This window comes from Sus scrofa, chromosome 9, assembly GCF_000003025.6.
Source record: "Sus scrofa isolate TJ Tabasco breed Duroc chromosome 9, Sscrofa11.1, whole genome shotgun sequence".
Classification (NCBI taxonomy): Eukaryota; Metazoa; Chordata; class Mammalia; order Artiodactyla; family Suidae; genus Sus; species Sus scrofa.
The window spans coordinates 47,580,304-47,596,124 of NC_010451.4; the positions used below are offsets into that span (position 1 = coordinate 47,580,304).

General features: G+C 38.3%; 1 protein-coding gene across 7 annotated transcripts in view; it reads left to right on the forward strand.

Moving 5' to 3' along the window:
* The window catches only part of ARHGEF12 (Rho guanine nucleotide exchange factor 12), a 146,469-nt gene that overhangs the window by 105,738 nt on the left and 24,910 nt on the right, over positions 1 to 15,821 (forward strand). For all 7 annotated transcript variants that reach the window (XM_021062986.1, XM_013979482.2, XM_021062985.1 and 4 more), the window contains 10 exons: positions 3,135 to 3,177; positions 3,466 to 3,571; positions 3,969 to 4,106; positions 5,160 to 5,192; positions 5,513 to 5,627; positions 6,332 to 6,437; positions 7,841 to 8,053; positions 13,593 to 13,725; positions 14,041 to 14,076; positions 14,390 to 14,544. In XM_021062986.1, coding sequence (XP_020918645.1) covers positions 3,135 to 3,177; positions 3,466 to 3,571; positions 3,969 to 4,106; positions 5,160 to 5,192; positions 5,513 to 5,627; positions 6,332 to 6,437; positions 7,841 to 8,053; positions 13,593 to 13,725; positions 14,041 to 14,076; positions 14,390 to 14,544 — 1,078 coding nt within the window. The remainder of the gene's footprint in view (positions 1 to 3,134; positions 3,178 to 3,465; positions 3,572 to 3,968; positions 4,107 to 5,159; positions 5,193 to 5,512; positions 5,628 to 6,331; positions 6,438 to 7,840; positions 8,054 to 13,592; positions 13,726 to 14,040; positions 14,077 to 14,389; positions 14,545 to 15,821) is intronic.

A 15,821-nucleotide genomic window follows, 5' to 3' on the forward strand; every position in this document is an offset into this window, starting at 1 on the left:
TGCATTGAATTATTGGCTTCTCACTTCACATCTTCCCTCCCATGTTTTTGGACTTTATTGTGCTTTCCCACATCTATGTTATATCTCAATTATTGGTTGCTCTTGACTGTTACTTTTTTTTAATCATTTCTAGATTAGTTATAGGCCTGTGAATCCTCACAGTAGGTTTTAAGGGATATATATGTATATTCGGCTTTATACATGTGCATATTTATGATGAGGGAATGAAAAAGAGAGCACCAATAATATACATACATACGTGCATACATACAGATATGCATATATGGATCCAAAGGGTAATACTTGTATAATTGAACTCCGGTTGGCCTCTTTGAACTTTGAAGGCACACGTTTAACTAAAAAGTGGTGGGAAACATCTTTCTCCTATAAATGATAATGGATAATAATATTGTTTGATTTTACCAATAGAAATATTAATAAAGTTTTTAAATGAATATGGTTTTTTTTCTTATTTTTACTTTATTTATTTATTTATTTATTTATTTTGTCTTTTCTAGGGCTGCACCTGTGGCATATGGAGGTTCCCAGGCTAGGGGTGCTGCAGCCACCGGCCTATGCCCACAGTCACAGCAATGCCAGATCCAAGCCTCATCTGTGACCTACACCACAGCTCACAGCAATGCTGGATCCTTAACCCACTGATCCAGGCCAGGGATCGAACCCACAACCCCATGGTTCCCAATCAGATTCGTTAACCACTGAGCCACAACGGGAACTCCTAAACAAATATGTTTTATTATTAGCCTTTCTGTGGGTAAGTAACAGCCCTTTATACTTCCTGGATAATCATGCCACATGTCCCTAGTCCTTTCACATTTGCAGTTCTCTTTGATAACTCTTTCATACCTTCTTTCTCTTAAAATCTCTGTTACTTCCTCTCCTGTTATTTTCTGATGACCTTGCTATTTCTCTGAGAAATTTAAAGTATACAGAAGAGAACTTCTACCAGGTATATCACCTTACTTGCATCATACCATATGTTCTGCCTTCTCTCCTGATGATATGAAGGGATTGTTCTGCTTTTATCATCTATGGCCACCTCTTCCCCTATTTATCCAGATTATATTTCTTCATACCTACTCAAAGATACTACTCTAGCAATTATCCCCCTTCTCACCTGCGTCATCATTTTTTTGTTTGTTTTCTACTGAATCATTTACATTATAATGCAGAAATTTTTAGTTCTCCTATTTTAAAACAAACACACATGCAGATAAACAGTTTGGCTCCTCTTCTTTATCTCTTTCTCCGTTTCCTTTGTCTTTTATTACAAAGTTGCCTATACCCCTACACGTTGCTGAATATAATTACCTTCTCAGTGAGGTCTTTCCTGACCAACTTACCTAAAATTTCATCCCTTTTTCTCTCTGTTACCTTTCCCATGTTATTTTTGTCCGTAGAATTTATATTTTCTTCTTTTATTTTGATTGTCTCTTTTCCTACTCTTCTGCCCTGAATATAAACTCCGCTAGGGCAGATATTTTTGTCTTGTTTGTTCACTACTGTTTCCTCAACACTGAGTAGATCCTGACAGAGTGGTCAAATATTTACTGAATGGATTAGAGTTCTGATTATAGTGCCATTGTTCAAAATATCACACATTATATTTATTAAGATAATTTTCTTGGAGTTCCCGTAGTGGCACAGTGGTTAACGAATCCGACTAGGAACCATGAGGTTGCGGGTTCGTTCCCTGCCCTTGCTCAGTGGGTTAAGGATCCGGCGTTGCCGTGAGCTGTGATGTAGGTTGCAGACGCGGCTCGGATCCCACGTTGCTGTGGCTGTGGTGTAGGCTGGCAGCTACAGGTCTGATTAGACCCCTAGCCTGGGAACCTCTATATGCCGCGAGAGCGGCCTAAGAAATAGCAAAAAAAGACAGAAAAAAAAAAAAAAAGATAATTTTCTCCCATGAACAAATGACAGTACATTGAAGTATATTTGAACTTCACATTTCTTAAGAGTGCTTCATGCTAGGTCAAAACTTTATATTTTGTCGCTTATGATTTACATATTTATTAATATTAAGGTGTAAGAACCCTGATAGATTAATTTGCTAATTATTCTTTTATGCCCAGGTGATATTTGTTTAATATAAATACCTTCATACAGAAATGAACATATATGTGCTTTTTTGCATTTGTGCTAGAAATGCTATCAGGAAAATTGATTCGAACTACTACATGGCAACATGAGTTAAAGAGAAAACTTTGAAGTCCCTTTCACTGTTTTTCCAATAAATATTAGCAATCTCTTAATTTTTAGCAGTGGCTTTTCAAATGTAAAATTTCAGATCTTATGGTAATTGTTTAAATTCTGGAAGACTATGACTTAACTAGGTATACAATACAAAGTAAACATGAAGAAGTTAAGATATTTTCTCCAAATGCAAAGTATTTTTTTCCAAGACGTTTCCCAAATTAACAGGACAAAATTATCTGGTTGTGCGAACCAATTCTAGCTAACACGTAAATTATGACACAGTCACCTTTGTTCAATAGGGAGAAATGTAGATGTAAGAAATAGAGATTTCAGATCCCAGAGCCTCAACGCTGATATCTAATACCTTCTCATTAGGAGTGTGGCTATTATTGTGAGGGCTTTTTAGCTTTACATAGCAAGATGATTGGAAATATCATGGTGTTGTAAAATGAGTATCCTAAATACAGCAAGTAAAAGTCATGGTTATGTATGAGTAAATTTTTCATATGATAATATTGAGATAGTTTTTTACCTATATTGATTCAAATGATGTATAACTGATTATCTTAGCCAATGAGTCTAGAAAGCTTAAGCCAGTATTCATTCATTATAGAAAGCCAAAGCCAACAGGAATAAGGAAGACACAGAAGCATTCAGTCATTTAGTAAAACAATTGTAGATATTACCTTTATAACATGATCCTTGGGTAGAGGGCTTATTTTGAAGTTTAAACAATAGAACATTCCAGAGTTGTGAAATTTAGATGGGTGGAACCCTTCAGAAAATGACCTTATGAATGGATATGCTTATAAAAGTAGGTATTTAAGTTGTATCTTTATTTTGTATGAATACTTATATTTATCCTGAAAAATGCTTAGTAATAATTTCACTTTCTGTTTGCATTTTTGTTTTAGCACCTGAAAGTTTCTGTTCCTGATGAAATATCAGTAGATCTAGGTAAGTCTGGAGTACCAATATGCTGGAGAATTACATCTCTATGGATATGTAGCTCAAGTTTTTCTCTAAAGGTTTTATCTGTCATGTGGTGACTAGTAGGTTATATGAATCACAGCAGAAAAACAGTATAATGCATTTAAGGGTAATTGAAATATGAATTCTGAGATGAAATACATAAAACATATTTAACTTCTCTGTCTTCAAGTTACGTTTGTACCAAATATTACCATTTATAATACACAGAATATGCTTTTAGAGCTGGTGCTTGCCTTCCTTTTATTTATGCAGAAAAAAGAAGACCTGAGCTTATCCCTGAGGATCTGCATCGCCACTATATCCAAACTATGCAAGAAAGAGTCCACCCAGAAGTGCAGAAGCACTTGGAAGATTTTCGGTAAGCTTGGTGGTAAGATAGATAATATTGTCATTCTGAATTAATTTCCTTTTTAGGTAGGAAGAGGTTATACATTAAGTAAGTCTTTGGCTTAGCGTATGGTCCTTATTAAGTGAACATCTAGAGTCAAAGGGTTGGTGTGGTACTGAGAGTCCATAGTCCCCATTCCTTTGCTGTCAGGATTTGAGCTTAGTATTTTGTCTGTGCTAAGTGTCTTCCTTCAGGATATGGGTTCTGTTGAGTGATTGCCTCTAGAATTTTTTTTCTTCTGGTGTCCTAGGTGATACAGAAAATTGTGACATTTTAATTCATAGCTTTGGAAATTCCGATGAAACATCTCCAGAGGGAGATAGTTTTTCTCTAGGCTACCCCAGGAAATTTCTCCTATTCTCTTTAGGCAGAAGCGTAGCATGGGGCTGACCTTGGCTGAAAGCGAACTGACTAAACTTGATGCAGAGCGAGACAAGGACCGAATAACTTTGGAGAAGGAACGGGCATGTGCAGAGCAGATTGTTGCCAAAATTGAAGAAGTCTTGTAAGTAATAGAAATATATGTAGAAATAAGTTCTCTACAGAGGTGCTAATTATACTTAAAGTCCACCTTTTTTTTAGCTTTTGAGGGATGAACCTGCAGCATATGGAGGATCCCAGGCTAGGGGTTGAATAGGAGCTGCAGCTGCTGGCCACAGCCACAGCCACAGCCACTCAGGATCCAAGCGGCATCTGCAACCTATACCACAGCTCACGGCAATGCTGGATCCCCAACCCACTGAGCAAGGCCAGGGATCAAACCCATATCCTCATGAATATTAGTCGGATTTGTTTTCACTGAGCCACAACAGGAACTCTCTAAAATCCACTTTGAGGAGTTCCCGTCGTGGTGCAGTGGTTAATGAATCCGACTAGGAACCATGAGGTTGCGGGTTCGTTCCCTGCCCTTGCTCAGTGGGTTAAGGATCCGGGCGTTGCCGTGAGCTGTGGTGTAGGTTGCAGACACGGCTCAGATCCTGCGTTGCTGTGGCTCTGGCATAGGCCGGTGGCTACAACTCTGATTGGACCCCTAGCCTGGGAACCTCCATATGCCACGGGAGCGGCCCAAGAAATGGCAAAAAGACAAAATAAATAAATAAATAAATAAATAAATAAATAAAATCCACTTTGAACATTTAGGAGGGTGTCAGATTGTTGTGTGGAGCTATATATTTTGTCATAACACTTGAAAAGGTGGAATTTTTAATTTTTGCTGGTATTTTAGATGATATTCTTGTATGTTTTTCTGGGTATTAGTAAAATGGGTAACTATAACATTTCTAACTGATCAAAAACAAGTCGAATATTTGCAATGGCTTAAATTCATAGGCTTTGGAAATATATCTTGCTATAAAATATTTACAGTTGATGACATGAGTGTGAAAAGCATATAGTTACTTCAGGGATTAGAAGTTTTCTTATGTTTTATACTAGGTGACAGTTACTTAGGGTGGGTCCCAAAGCATTTGGCTTTGTTTTGTTGTTCCAGGTATCTGAGTTTAATAACAATTATTTTATTAAACTTTAATATTTCATCTAAAAATGTTTTTATTTTTAGGATGACTGCTCAGGCAGTAGAAGAAGATAGGAGGTAATATAATTATTTTTTCCCTACAATTTTAAGGAAAAAAAGAAACTATCTTTTCTGCTGTCAGTCCTAAATTATGATTTATTTCTTTTAACTTTAAAAACATAGACTGCATCCCTCTGGTGACCTGTATTTTATTTAACTAATATTCTAGTATCTTGAATAGAATCCTTTACTTTTCACAGTGAATAGATACTTCCCTATTTTTCACTTGATGAATTCTAAGAATTTGAGCATTGGGGTTTTGGAAGTCATTTGATATCTTTATTCTACACTCCATCCCGTCTCAGATGTCTTATTTTACTTAATCCTTTTCCCTCCAGTTCAACAATGCAATATGTTATTCTTATGTACATGAAACATTTGGGAGTAAAAGTGAAAGAACCTCGAAATTTGGAGCACAAGAGGGGTCGGATTGGATTCCTTCCAAAAATCAAGGTAAGGCAAGAATAATAATAGTGTATTAGGTCTCTGTACTTCCTTACATTTGATTGAAATGCTTTTCTTCTTAGTGTTTACCTTCTCAGCGACTAAGTGGTAGGCAGGCCGCAGTTAGGTGTAAGATGAGGTCCTTGTTCTCAAGAAACTGAAAATCTAGTGAGACATCCAGATATATTATCTAATTATTAGACAGTGTAAAAAATGAAAATAGAGGTTTACACAGAGAGCTAGCCCCAACTCTGTTATGACCTTATACTTTTCTTTTATTGTACCTGTCAGGGTTGGTAATTACTTGTTTTTGTTTCATTTTTGTTAGGTTGTAAACATGGATGAGAATAAGGACCTCCTCATCGCTGTATCCCCAGCTTTTAGCATAGTGCCTTCACACATTATGAGCTCAGTAAACATTGTTCAGCAGATGAATGAGTTGCTTAGAACAGGCTCCCAGTAAATATATTATGCAACTACCTTGCTACTTTCTAAAAGTGTCAGCTTTAAAGAGTTTGAAAAGAAATCTTGAGTTTGAGGGGTACATGGTGCTCTGTGCCAGCCTCTAAGGAGTGCCCTATGTGTGTCTTTCCTGTACATTTAACCAATTTATTTCACCTGGCCATTAGAATTGTATTTATATGTTTGAAAGCAGCAATAGAAATGCACTCTATTATGTATCTCTTATTGCTTTGATTGTACCTCGACTCTAGCAAAGTATGAAGAAAGATAGGGAAGGCGAAGAAAAAGGGAAGCGAAGAGGATTCCCTAGCATCTTGGGACCCCCAAGGAGACCAAGCCGTCATGACAATAGTGCAAGTATGTTGAAGAGTGAAATGCCACTTTCCCACCATTCTGTGCTGTCTTTACATCTGAGGCTCCTTTAGCTAGAATGGGTTACTAGAGAAAGATGTTCTAGAAATGTTCCCACTGAACTTTCCATTGTTTCTTTGTCATTTCTCACCTAAACCCCCATGTGACTTCACAGTTGTCATAATCATCTTCTTTAATGGCAATAGAGTATTCCATTAGTTGTCCGTAATATAATTTACTTACCTGTTTGATTTTGTTTGCATTCAAGTTTTGATTGTTAAATTTATAAAACAAAATGTGCATGAGTTTCTCCACCATGCTTTAACCTTTATACATGTATTACTCATTTTATCCGTGCTTCCGCAATTTTTCCACCTCTTCATTGTGTTTTATTTCCTGATGTCTCTCCACCCTCAGGCCTAATGGAGAAAGTCAGTGTCTAGAGAGGGCTGAAAGAGAGGGGTGCTGCTACTGTGGGAAGAGGAATTAGGTCGTATAGTGGCTTTCAAGCTGGGTAGTGCCTTGGTGGAAAATATTGGCATGGTTGGAGTTGGAGAGGTGTTATGATACAGTGATACTGAATGTCCCACAGAATGGGAATCCTCACTCCAACGTCAGTAGTACCCCTTGTTGAGAAACGTTGAGGAGATGGAGGAAATTTTTACAGAAGAGGTTGAGGAGAGTGGAACATTTCATAGGTGATGACCATGAGTTCCATGGGAAAGAAGAGATATGGGAATTAGGGAAAGAAGAGATGTGGGAATTAGGGAAGGAAGACTTTTAGGATTAGGGATGTACAGAGCTCTGTGAGGATGATGATCTGAGAGTCTTTAGTTTCTCATGGTGACTTATGTGAGCAGGGATAATGAGCAGGATAGAGATTATTCTGCGTAGTCTCTGAGGTGTACTGTGATGATACAGTTGTGAGTGTTGGGGAGAAGTTTGCTAAGAACTCACAGAGCTAAAAGGCTTCATCTTCAGTCATAGAAATGAATACAGCTTCATATGTGTCTGTCTCTTGGAACCTCCTCTTCCCCCACCCACCACTGCTCTCCTCAGCTCCTTTTCTCATGACCCTTCTTCCTCTGCCTCTTCTCTCTCCCCCTTGTCTTCTGTCATCACCCACCCTTTTCTCCTCATCCTCCTCCACCTTCCCTGCTTTTCTCTCTCTCTCTCTCACTTTCTTTCTTTCCTCCTTTCTTCCTTCTCTTTTCTCTTTCTTTTCCTTCACTTCCTCCCTTCCTCCCTTCCTTCTTATTTGTACCTATCTGTTCCTCACTCTGTGGAATAATTCATGTGTATTTTTGTAGGGCCCACCACATTCCAGATATTTTTCTGGATTCTTTTCATTATCTTTTCTTTTTTGGCTATTTTGCAACACAAATTGTTAACCATTACTTTCTGTTCAGTTGGCAGAGCCATGGAACTACAGAAGCAGCGCCACCCTAAGCATTTAGCCACACCCTCTTCTGTGAGTCCTGAACCTCAAGATTCTGCTAAGTTGCGCCAGAGTGGATTAACAAGTGAAGGAACAGACGTTGGATACCTGCCAGCCAATTCCACGTCCTCTGTGGTTTCAGGGGCCACTCTTTCCCAGGAGGGAGGGAAAGAGAATGATATGGGTGAGCTAGTGCTGTATTTCAACTTAACTAAGTATCAGGATTTTAAAACAATTACACTAAGAATAGAGTGGCAGCTTATTTTAATCAAGACTGAGTCTTAGTTTAGTTTTAACATTTTAATATTTTATAACTAGTGACAAATCTATACTGAATGGTAGTAATTTTGAGTTCTCATCCATTCAAAAAATATTTATGGAACTCTCTGTCAGGCACTAACATTGTATCAGAAGTTAGTATACAATAATTATTCATGAATTCTTGCCCCATGCAGCTTAATCTTCTGGGGAGACAGTCATACAAATAAAAAATTCAAATTATGGGGAGTGTTGAGGGGACTGGTCAGTAGCTAGAGGCAGATATGCATATATGGGGAGGGGTACATCTACAGAAGCATTTTTTTAAAAGCTGAAATACTGGAGTTTTCTTTCTTTCTTTCTTTCTTTTTTAATACTAAGGGGGAGCCAATTGAGAGGAAGAGATTAGAGAGTGAAAATGCAGGAGGTAAACTACATAACCAATAGAACAAAGTTTTGAGAAGGAGAGAAGCAATGAGATGCAGAGTGTATGTGAAGGGCGAGGTTATTAGCTGAGAGTGAGGGTTTAGTGAGAAGAGCAAAAGGATTTGAAGAGTAAAGAAAAATAGGAAATTATTATAGGTAATTGAGAAAAGAGCTTATTATTATATTCATACTTGTTGTAATGGATTTCTTTTTTTTTTTTTTTTTTTTTTTTTGTCTTTTTGCTATTTCTTGGGCCGCTCCTGCGGCATATGGAGATTCCCAGGCTAGGGGTCCAATTGGAGCTTTAGCCACTGGCCTACACCAGAGCCACAGCAACGCGGGATCTGAGCCGCGTCTGCGACCTACACCACAGCTCACGGCAACGCCCGGATCCTTAACCCACTGAGCAAGGGCAGGGACCGAACCTGCAACCTTATGGTTCCTAGTCGAATTCGTTAACCACTGTGTCACGACGGGAACTCCAAGGATTTCTTAAGCTAAAGTGAGCTGGGTGAATAGACCTGATTATAGTGGTGATTTTGGAAGCAGTTCAATTTCTGGTATGACAAGATCAAGGATAAATCTGTGAAAGTGGTCACCGAGGTGGTATAGGGGAGGTTACAAGAGATGATGGATGTAAGGAACCAAGGAGCCAAGGATTTGAATATCTTTATATACACAGATTTTGAGGTCACCTCATGTTATAATATCATGGAGAGGAAAATGGTGAGTCAGCAGCCAAAGGTTCAGGGTTGTTAGATGCTTGTTGGTAGGGGGAGATGTGGTATTATGCAGAAAGTGAGAGCCTCAATGGAGCAAGGGATTTTTATAGGAGGGTAAGATAGTAGCCTAAAAGTAGCACTGAAGAAAAAGAAGGGTATCTATCTTGTCTCCACTCTGTAGTACATAGTACACAACTGAAACATCAGTCTCTGTTTGAGATGGCTGTAGCAGAAGAGGTGACCTTCCATGGGATAGGCAAGTTTTAATTTAAGACAAAAAAGTAAGGGTGACAGTTGTAGAAAAGTCTGTAGGCTTTGCCTTATGTGGAATTCTGAAGGTGTTGGATTGAGTAATGCATTAATTCCTAGCTCTCATGTCTCATTGAGATGAAACCATAAAGAGAAAGTAAGTGGAAGAAGAGAAGATATCAGTCAATAAGAAATTGGGGCGCGGGGAGGATTGAAAGTGGGCAACTGTGATTTGATAGATAAAACAACATAAAGTGAGAGCCCATAATTTGTTTGGGTCCATGATGGGAGCCATTCTTCCCTTTAGAACTCAGGAGAGACTTTGGGCTCAGAGTTGGGATATGTTGTGGAGTACGAGTAAGAAGTAAAGCTGAAAATGATGAATTAATTGAAGATCTGTAATCAAAACAAGTATACCAGCAGCTTCTGATCCTTACGTTGTAGGATATAAGCAATCTGTCATTCATGCATCCGAAGAAAACAGATGTGCTCTTTGTTATACAAGGCGGAAAGAATTGTGTAGAGAGTTAAGTCCTCCAGGGGATTAGTGTCCTGGAATTCATCGAAGGGGTTCACCCTAATCAGAGGAGCTCCCAGCTGGGATGGACCTACTTCCACATAGCAGAACAAGAAAGCCCAATCAGCTGCCCATTTTTGCATTCTTACATACCAATAGCATTACTTTCTTTTGGCAAAAGTTAAGAGTCAAGACCTAAGATAATACATAACGCCAAACATATTAGTGGCATTAAAAAGAAAATAAAAAATAAACAGAAAAACTGCCAGTAGCAGAAAATAATTTAGATAATAAATGAGAACTTATGGAAATACCTCTAAATTAGATAGTATTCTTGAGGAAATTAATGAGGTTATTATATCTAAAGAACACATAGGATGCTCTGAAAAAGGAGCAGGGACCAAAAAGTTTTAATGTAACTATTATGTGTAATAACTGTTTTAGTAGTCATCAATTACTTTGCGATAAATTACCCTAAAATGTAATGACTTAACACAAGAACATATTTACTGCTTCTCATTTTTCGGTGGGTAAGGAACTCCAGGGCAGCTTAGCTAGGCGGTTCGGTCTCAGAGTTTCTCATAAAGTGGTGGTCAGAATGTCAGCCAGCTCTCTGAGAGCTTACTTGGAGCCAGGAGACCTGCTTGTGTACCTCCACAGGTGGCTGGTGGCAGGAAGACTTAGCTCCTTGCTGGGGGCCTTGGCTCCTCATCACATGGGCTTCTCCATAGAACTGCTTGAGTGTTCCATGACGTGGTAGCTGACTTTCCCCTGAGTGTTCCAGAAAAGATAAAGAAGCCTCAGTGGTTTTTATGACTTAGTCTCTATGGATACACACCATTATTTCATCAAGGTAGAAGCAAGTCACTAAAACTAACCTACCCTCAACGAGAGAAGGATTAGGTGCCGCCGCTGAAGAGAAGAGTATCAAAGAATTTGTGGACGTATTTTCACACCGCCAAAGCTGCTACTAGTTGAAGAAGAAGAAAAAAGAAGCCCCTAAAAACAGAGTCAAGGAAATATTTCAGAATGTATATCAGAGAAATCAAGAGATAGAAACTGGAGAGACAAGCATCATGTAGAGAACCATCACAGAGGTTCACCATTGCTTTCACAAAACACCAGCAGAGGAATTGGTGGAGAGGTTGTCAGAAAAATAATAGAAGAGAGTTTTGCAAGGTTGAAAAAGAATACATAACCTCATATAGAAAGGGCCTACCTGTAACCAACTACAATTAGTAATTTTTTTCTTTTTTTTTAGAGTTTCTTTTAAAAAAATTTATTGACGTATAGTAGATTTACAGTATTGTATTAATTTCAGGTGTACAGCAAAGTGAATCAGTCATACATATAAATATATCCATTCTTTTTTCCCATATAGGTTATTACAAACTATTGAGTAGATTTTCCTGTGCTACACAGTAGGTTCTCATTAATCATCTATTTTACACAATAGTTTTTTCTTTTTTAGCCCCCCCATGGCATATGGAAGTTCCCAGGCCAGGGATCAAATCCAAGCCAGAGCTGCAACCTAAGCCACAGCTACAGTGATGCCGGATCCTTCACTCACTGCGCTGGGCCAAGGATCAAACCCATGCAGCTGCAGAGACAAGCCAGATCATTAACCCACTGTACCACACTGGGAACTCCAATAATAATTGTTTAAAAAGATCTAAGCCTAAAGCGTCTTTGGACACAGAGATAAAGAAGAAGCCTAAAAGCTTTTATGAGAAAGAAAATGGGGATTCTGCTGTATCACGTTCGTCATAGCATTAGGTGCCAGACTACAAAGGACAATGCCTTCTTCAAGTTGCTAAAAGAAAATGGTATCCACCTTAGAATTCTGTATCCATCCAAACTCTCCATAAGCTGTGAAGAAAGGTATAAAGACATTTTCAGATATGCCAAGATCCAGAGTTTAACTGAAAGGCACCCTTTCCTTGAAAATAATTTAAGTGATGTACACTCCAGTAAAATGAGAGAAAAATTAAGAAAGAAAATTTCATGAGATCCAGGAGACAGCAGAAACAACCCAGGAAAGTGATGAAGGACAGGGCAATTCTAGGATGATAGTTATGTCACCGGCCAAGGGAGCAGCTGCTCCAGATTAGAACACAAGTGCATAGGGGATAAGGGAAAAGGAGATTTTAAGCAGTTGATAGTATAATGTAACAGAATTTTGACACTTGTAAAATTACAGTACATTGACAGCAATAAAAGAAAGACATTTAGAAATGCTAAAAAACAATAACAACAACAACAACAAAAAACAATTGTTCAAGAAAATCATCATGATTTAAACATAGAACAGAATTTAAAATGGCATAATCTGGAGTTCCCATCATGGTTCAGCTGTTAACCAATCTGACTAGCATCCATGAGGATGCAGTTCGATCCCTGGCCTTGCTCAGTGGGTTAAGGATCCAGCATTGCCGTGAGCTGTGGTGTAGGTCGCAGACGTGGCTCGGATCCTGAGTGGCTGTGGCTGTGGTGTAGGCCAGTGGCTAAAGCTCCAATTGGACCCCTAGCCTGGGAACCTCCACATGCCGTGGGTGCGGCCCTAAAAAGAAAGAAAAATAAAAAATAAAATGGCATAATCTTAAAGTAATTGATGCAGTATATGACTTTAATGTAATAAACATTCTATTTCAAGTGGCCTAGGAGTTGCGTCATTGGACCAATAAAAGAGAAAATATAATCCTAACTGACATGCCTCTTAACCTGGCAAGAATAATATGCATATGTCTGTCGTGTTACGGTATATGTGTGGTTGTAATAAATAATGTAAGCATGCTCTTAGAATCAACCTAATAGGCAAAGCACAGAATATTTAGTTGGGGCTGCAGGTCAGAATGAAAATGTAAAAATTCTGTTAATGATACAAGTAAAAAATGTGATTGAAAGAAATGAAAGGTAGGAGGAAAGAAATATAGTTAAAGAGGAGGATATGGACGCAAAATAACTAATTTGACATAGAAGAGGGTTAAAATACTAACGGTTTATTGGAACAAAAAAAATATATATATATATAATTCTATCATTTAAACTTAGGTAGAGCAACCCAATTAGGAATACGAATACAGTTATTAAACAGTAGGGAGAAAAGGGAGGGGAAGTGTAGATGGGATGTATAAGGAAGCAAGATCCTCAGAGGAGGAAAAGATAGATGTTACTGACAGTAAATCAAGAAAAAAAGTATGAGGTTATTTAGAGGTGGAGCATCATAATAACTAAAATTTGAATGAAAAAGATTGGCACTGGGGGTAAAAAAGGATAAAATAAGAGAATGTTTCTCCTCATCATATGCTCTTCTGAGTTGTTACCATGTCTTTACCATGTCTAAAAACTGCTTAAAATGATTTTCCTATTAATTGTTCAGTGCATTTTCAATTTTTATATTAGAATTTTGGTTCCAGCTAACCTACAGCTGTTTAAGTAAGAAGGTGGCTATGAATGAGGTTGAAGCTTTTTGAGGGACTGATATTTTTTTTCTTTTAATCATTGTGTTTATTAACCCTGTCTAAATAAATGCCTGACTTTTGTCTTTTCAGGATCAAAGCAGGTTGGAGAAACGCCAACATCTGGAGACTCCTTAGATGGCACACCTCGTACTCCCAATACCATCTTTGATTTTCCACCTCCTCCATTAGATCAGGTGCAGGAGGAGGAATGGGAAGTAGAAAGGTAATTCAGTGATATCATAACGGTGTTTTAGGACTTTGCTTAGAAGTTTTTTGACTATATAGTATGCCTGTACTTTGTAGCATTTTTTTTCTACTTTTTTTTTTTTTTTTTTGGCAAAAGAAGTAGACCTTATTGGTAGTAAATATTAGAGAGGTGCTAAAATGTTTTTTAATTTATTTGATACTACCTCATTACAGAATCCAGAAGAATTATTTATCGGCCACTATAGTTTAGCCCAGTTTTGAATATCTTTGTCATAAATTTCTTGATTACCATTTTATTTTCCTGTTGACTCTCTATTTGCCATTGTTTTAGGGTGACTGAACATGGAACTCCAAAGCCCTTTCGAAAGTAAGTAAAGCTTTCAATAGAAGCACGTTTTAAGAAATAGAGTCTTAGTTTTAAAAGAAAAGAAACCCTGTACACAAACCTGTTATATAGTATAAAAGAAAGTTCTTAATAAGTACAGTTTATTCAAAAGATATTTATAGAGGTATTTATAACACAAGTAAGCCATTTTGTAGGAGAGGATGATATTTCAGGCTCTGTGCTAAGCAGAACTTCAGAAATCTGGCTGCTTTACTGTAATGTAAAAAGGTTTGTGCTATTTCCCATTGTCCATGTGTTGTCCTCATATAGAATTCATTATTTTTTTTTTCATTAGGTTTGACAGCATAGCTTTTGGAGAAAGTCAAAGTGAAGACGAACAGTTTGAAAATGACTTAGAAACAGATCCACCCAACTGGCAACAACTTGTTAGTCGAGAAGTGTTGCTGGGACTAAAGCCTTGTGAGATCAAAAGACAGGAAGTAATTAATGGTGAGTTTAATTAGTTTTTGTTATTGTTGTTCACATATATTGAGTTTTATTAGGGTTAAACCAACCCCTGAGCTTTGGAGTTTCCTTCAAAGTTTCTGCTGGCCTTTTGTTTTGAACAAAGAAGAAATTAAACTAGATAGATGATCCTTGAACTTTCCAACTCAAAAATGCAAATGATTCTATGATTCTTAGTGATAATTTAAAAGGAAAAGGTGTGGGAATTCCCGTTATGGCTGAGTGGTTAACGAATCCAACTACGAACCAGGAGGTTGTGGGTTCAATCCCTGGCCTTGCTCAGTGGGTTAGGGGTCCGGCGTTGCCATGAGCTGTGGTGTGGGTCCCAGACGCGGCTCAGATCCCGAGTTGCTGTGGCTGTGGCGTAGGCCAGCGGCTATAGCTCCGATTAGACCCCTAGCCTGGGAACCTCCATATGCCGTGGGAGCAGCCCTAGAAAAGGCAAAAAGACAAAAAAATAAAAAAAGGAAAAGGCGTTTAGCATTGAGGACATTTGAGATTCATAGCATCATAGATCTTAAGCCTGAAAATCAAGACAGAGCTTGTCTCATCACTTTACTTTCAGGTTAAGGTGTTTGGGTTTTTTTGCCTAGATTGTAAATGAGGAAGCTAAGGCTCAGAGTGACTGAATTAGTCAAGATCGTACATCTGATAAGTAAAGCAAGAAAACTAGAATCTAGGTCCTCCTTTATCCTCATGCAGTGTTCTTTATTTTGCTCTAGCATATATGTGACAGAGATGTGACATGGATGCTGTACCTGCTATGGTGTTTAGGCTGTGATGTGAATAAGTAGTCTTCCTGTCTCTGGTAACATGGAGACACAGTGAAATGATAAAGTCTGGTCTCAGAAATGAGGGTTTATAGGTGAATTAGATGACCCAGAGTACTGTTATCCTTGCAGAGGGCTCAATTTAAATTCTGTATGATACCTGGGCGTACACTTTTCTAATGTTGTAGTTGTGAATGGTGGGTACTATTGTAAGGAGACAAATGGATTCTGGAATACGTCATTAACTTTTAAGTACGAAATAGTTTGGGTTTTTGTTTGTTTGTTTGTTTTGTTTTGTTTTTGGTCTTTTTATGGCCTCACCCATGGCATATGGAAGTTCCCAGGTTGGTGGTTGAATTGGAGCTGCAGCCACTGGCCTACACCAGAGCCACCGCAATGCCAGATGCCAGCCACATCTGTGACCTACACCACAGCCTCATGGCAATGACGGATCCTTAACCCACTGATCGAGGCCAGGGATCAAACCTGTGT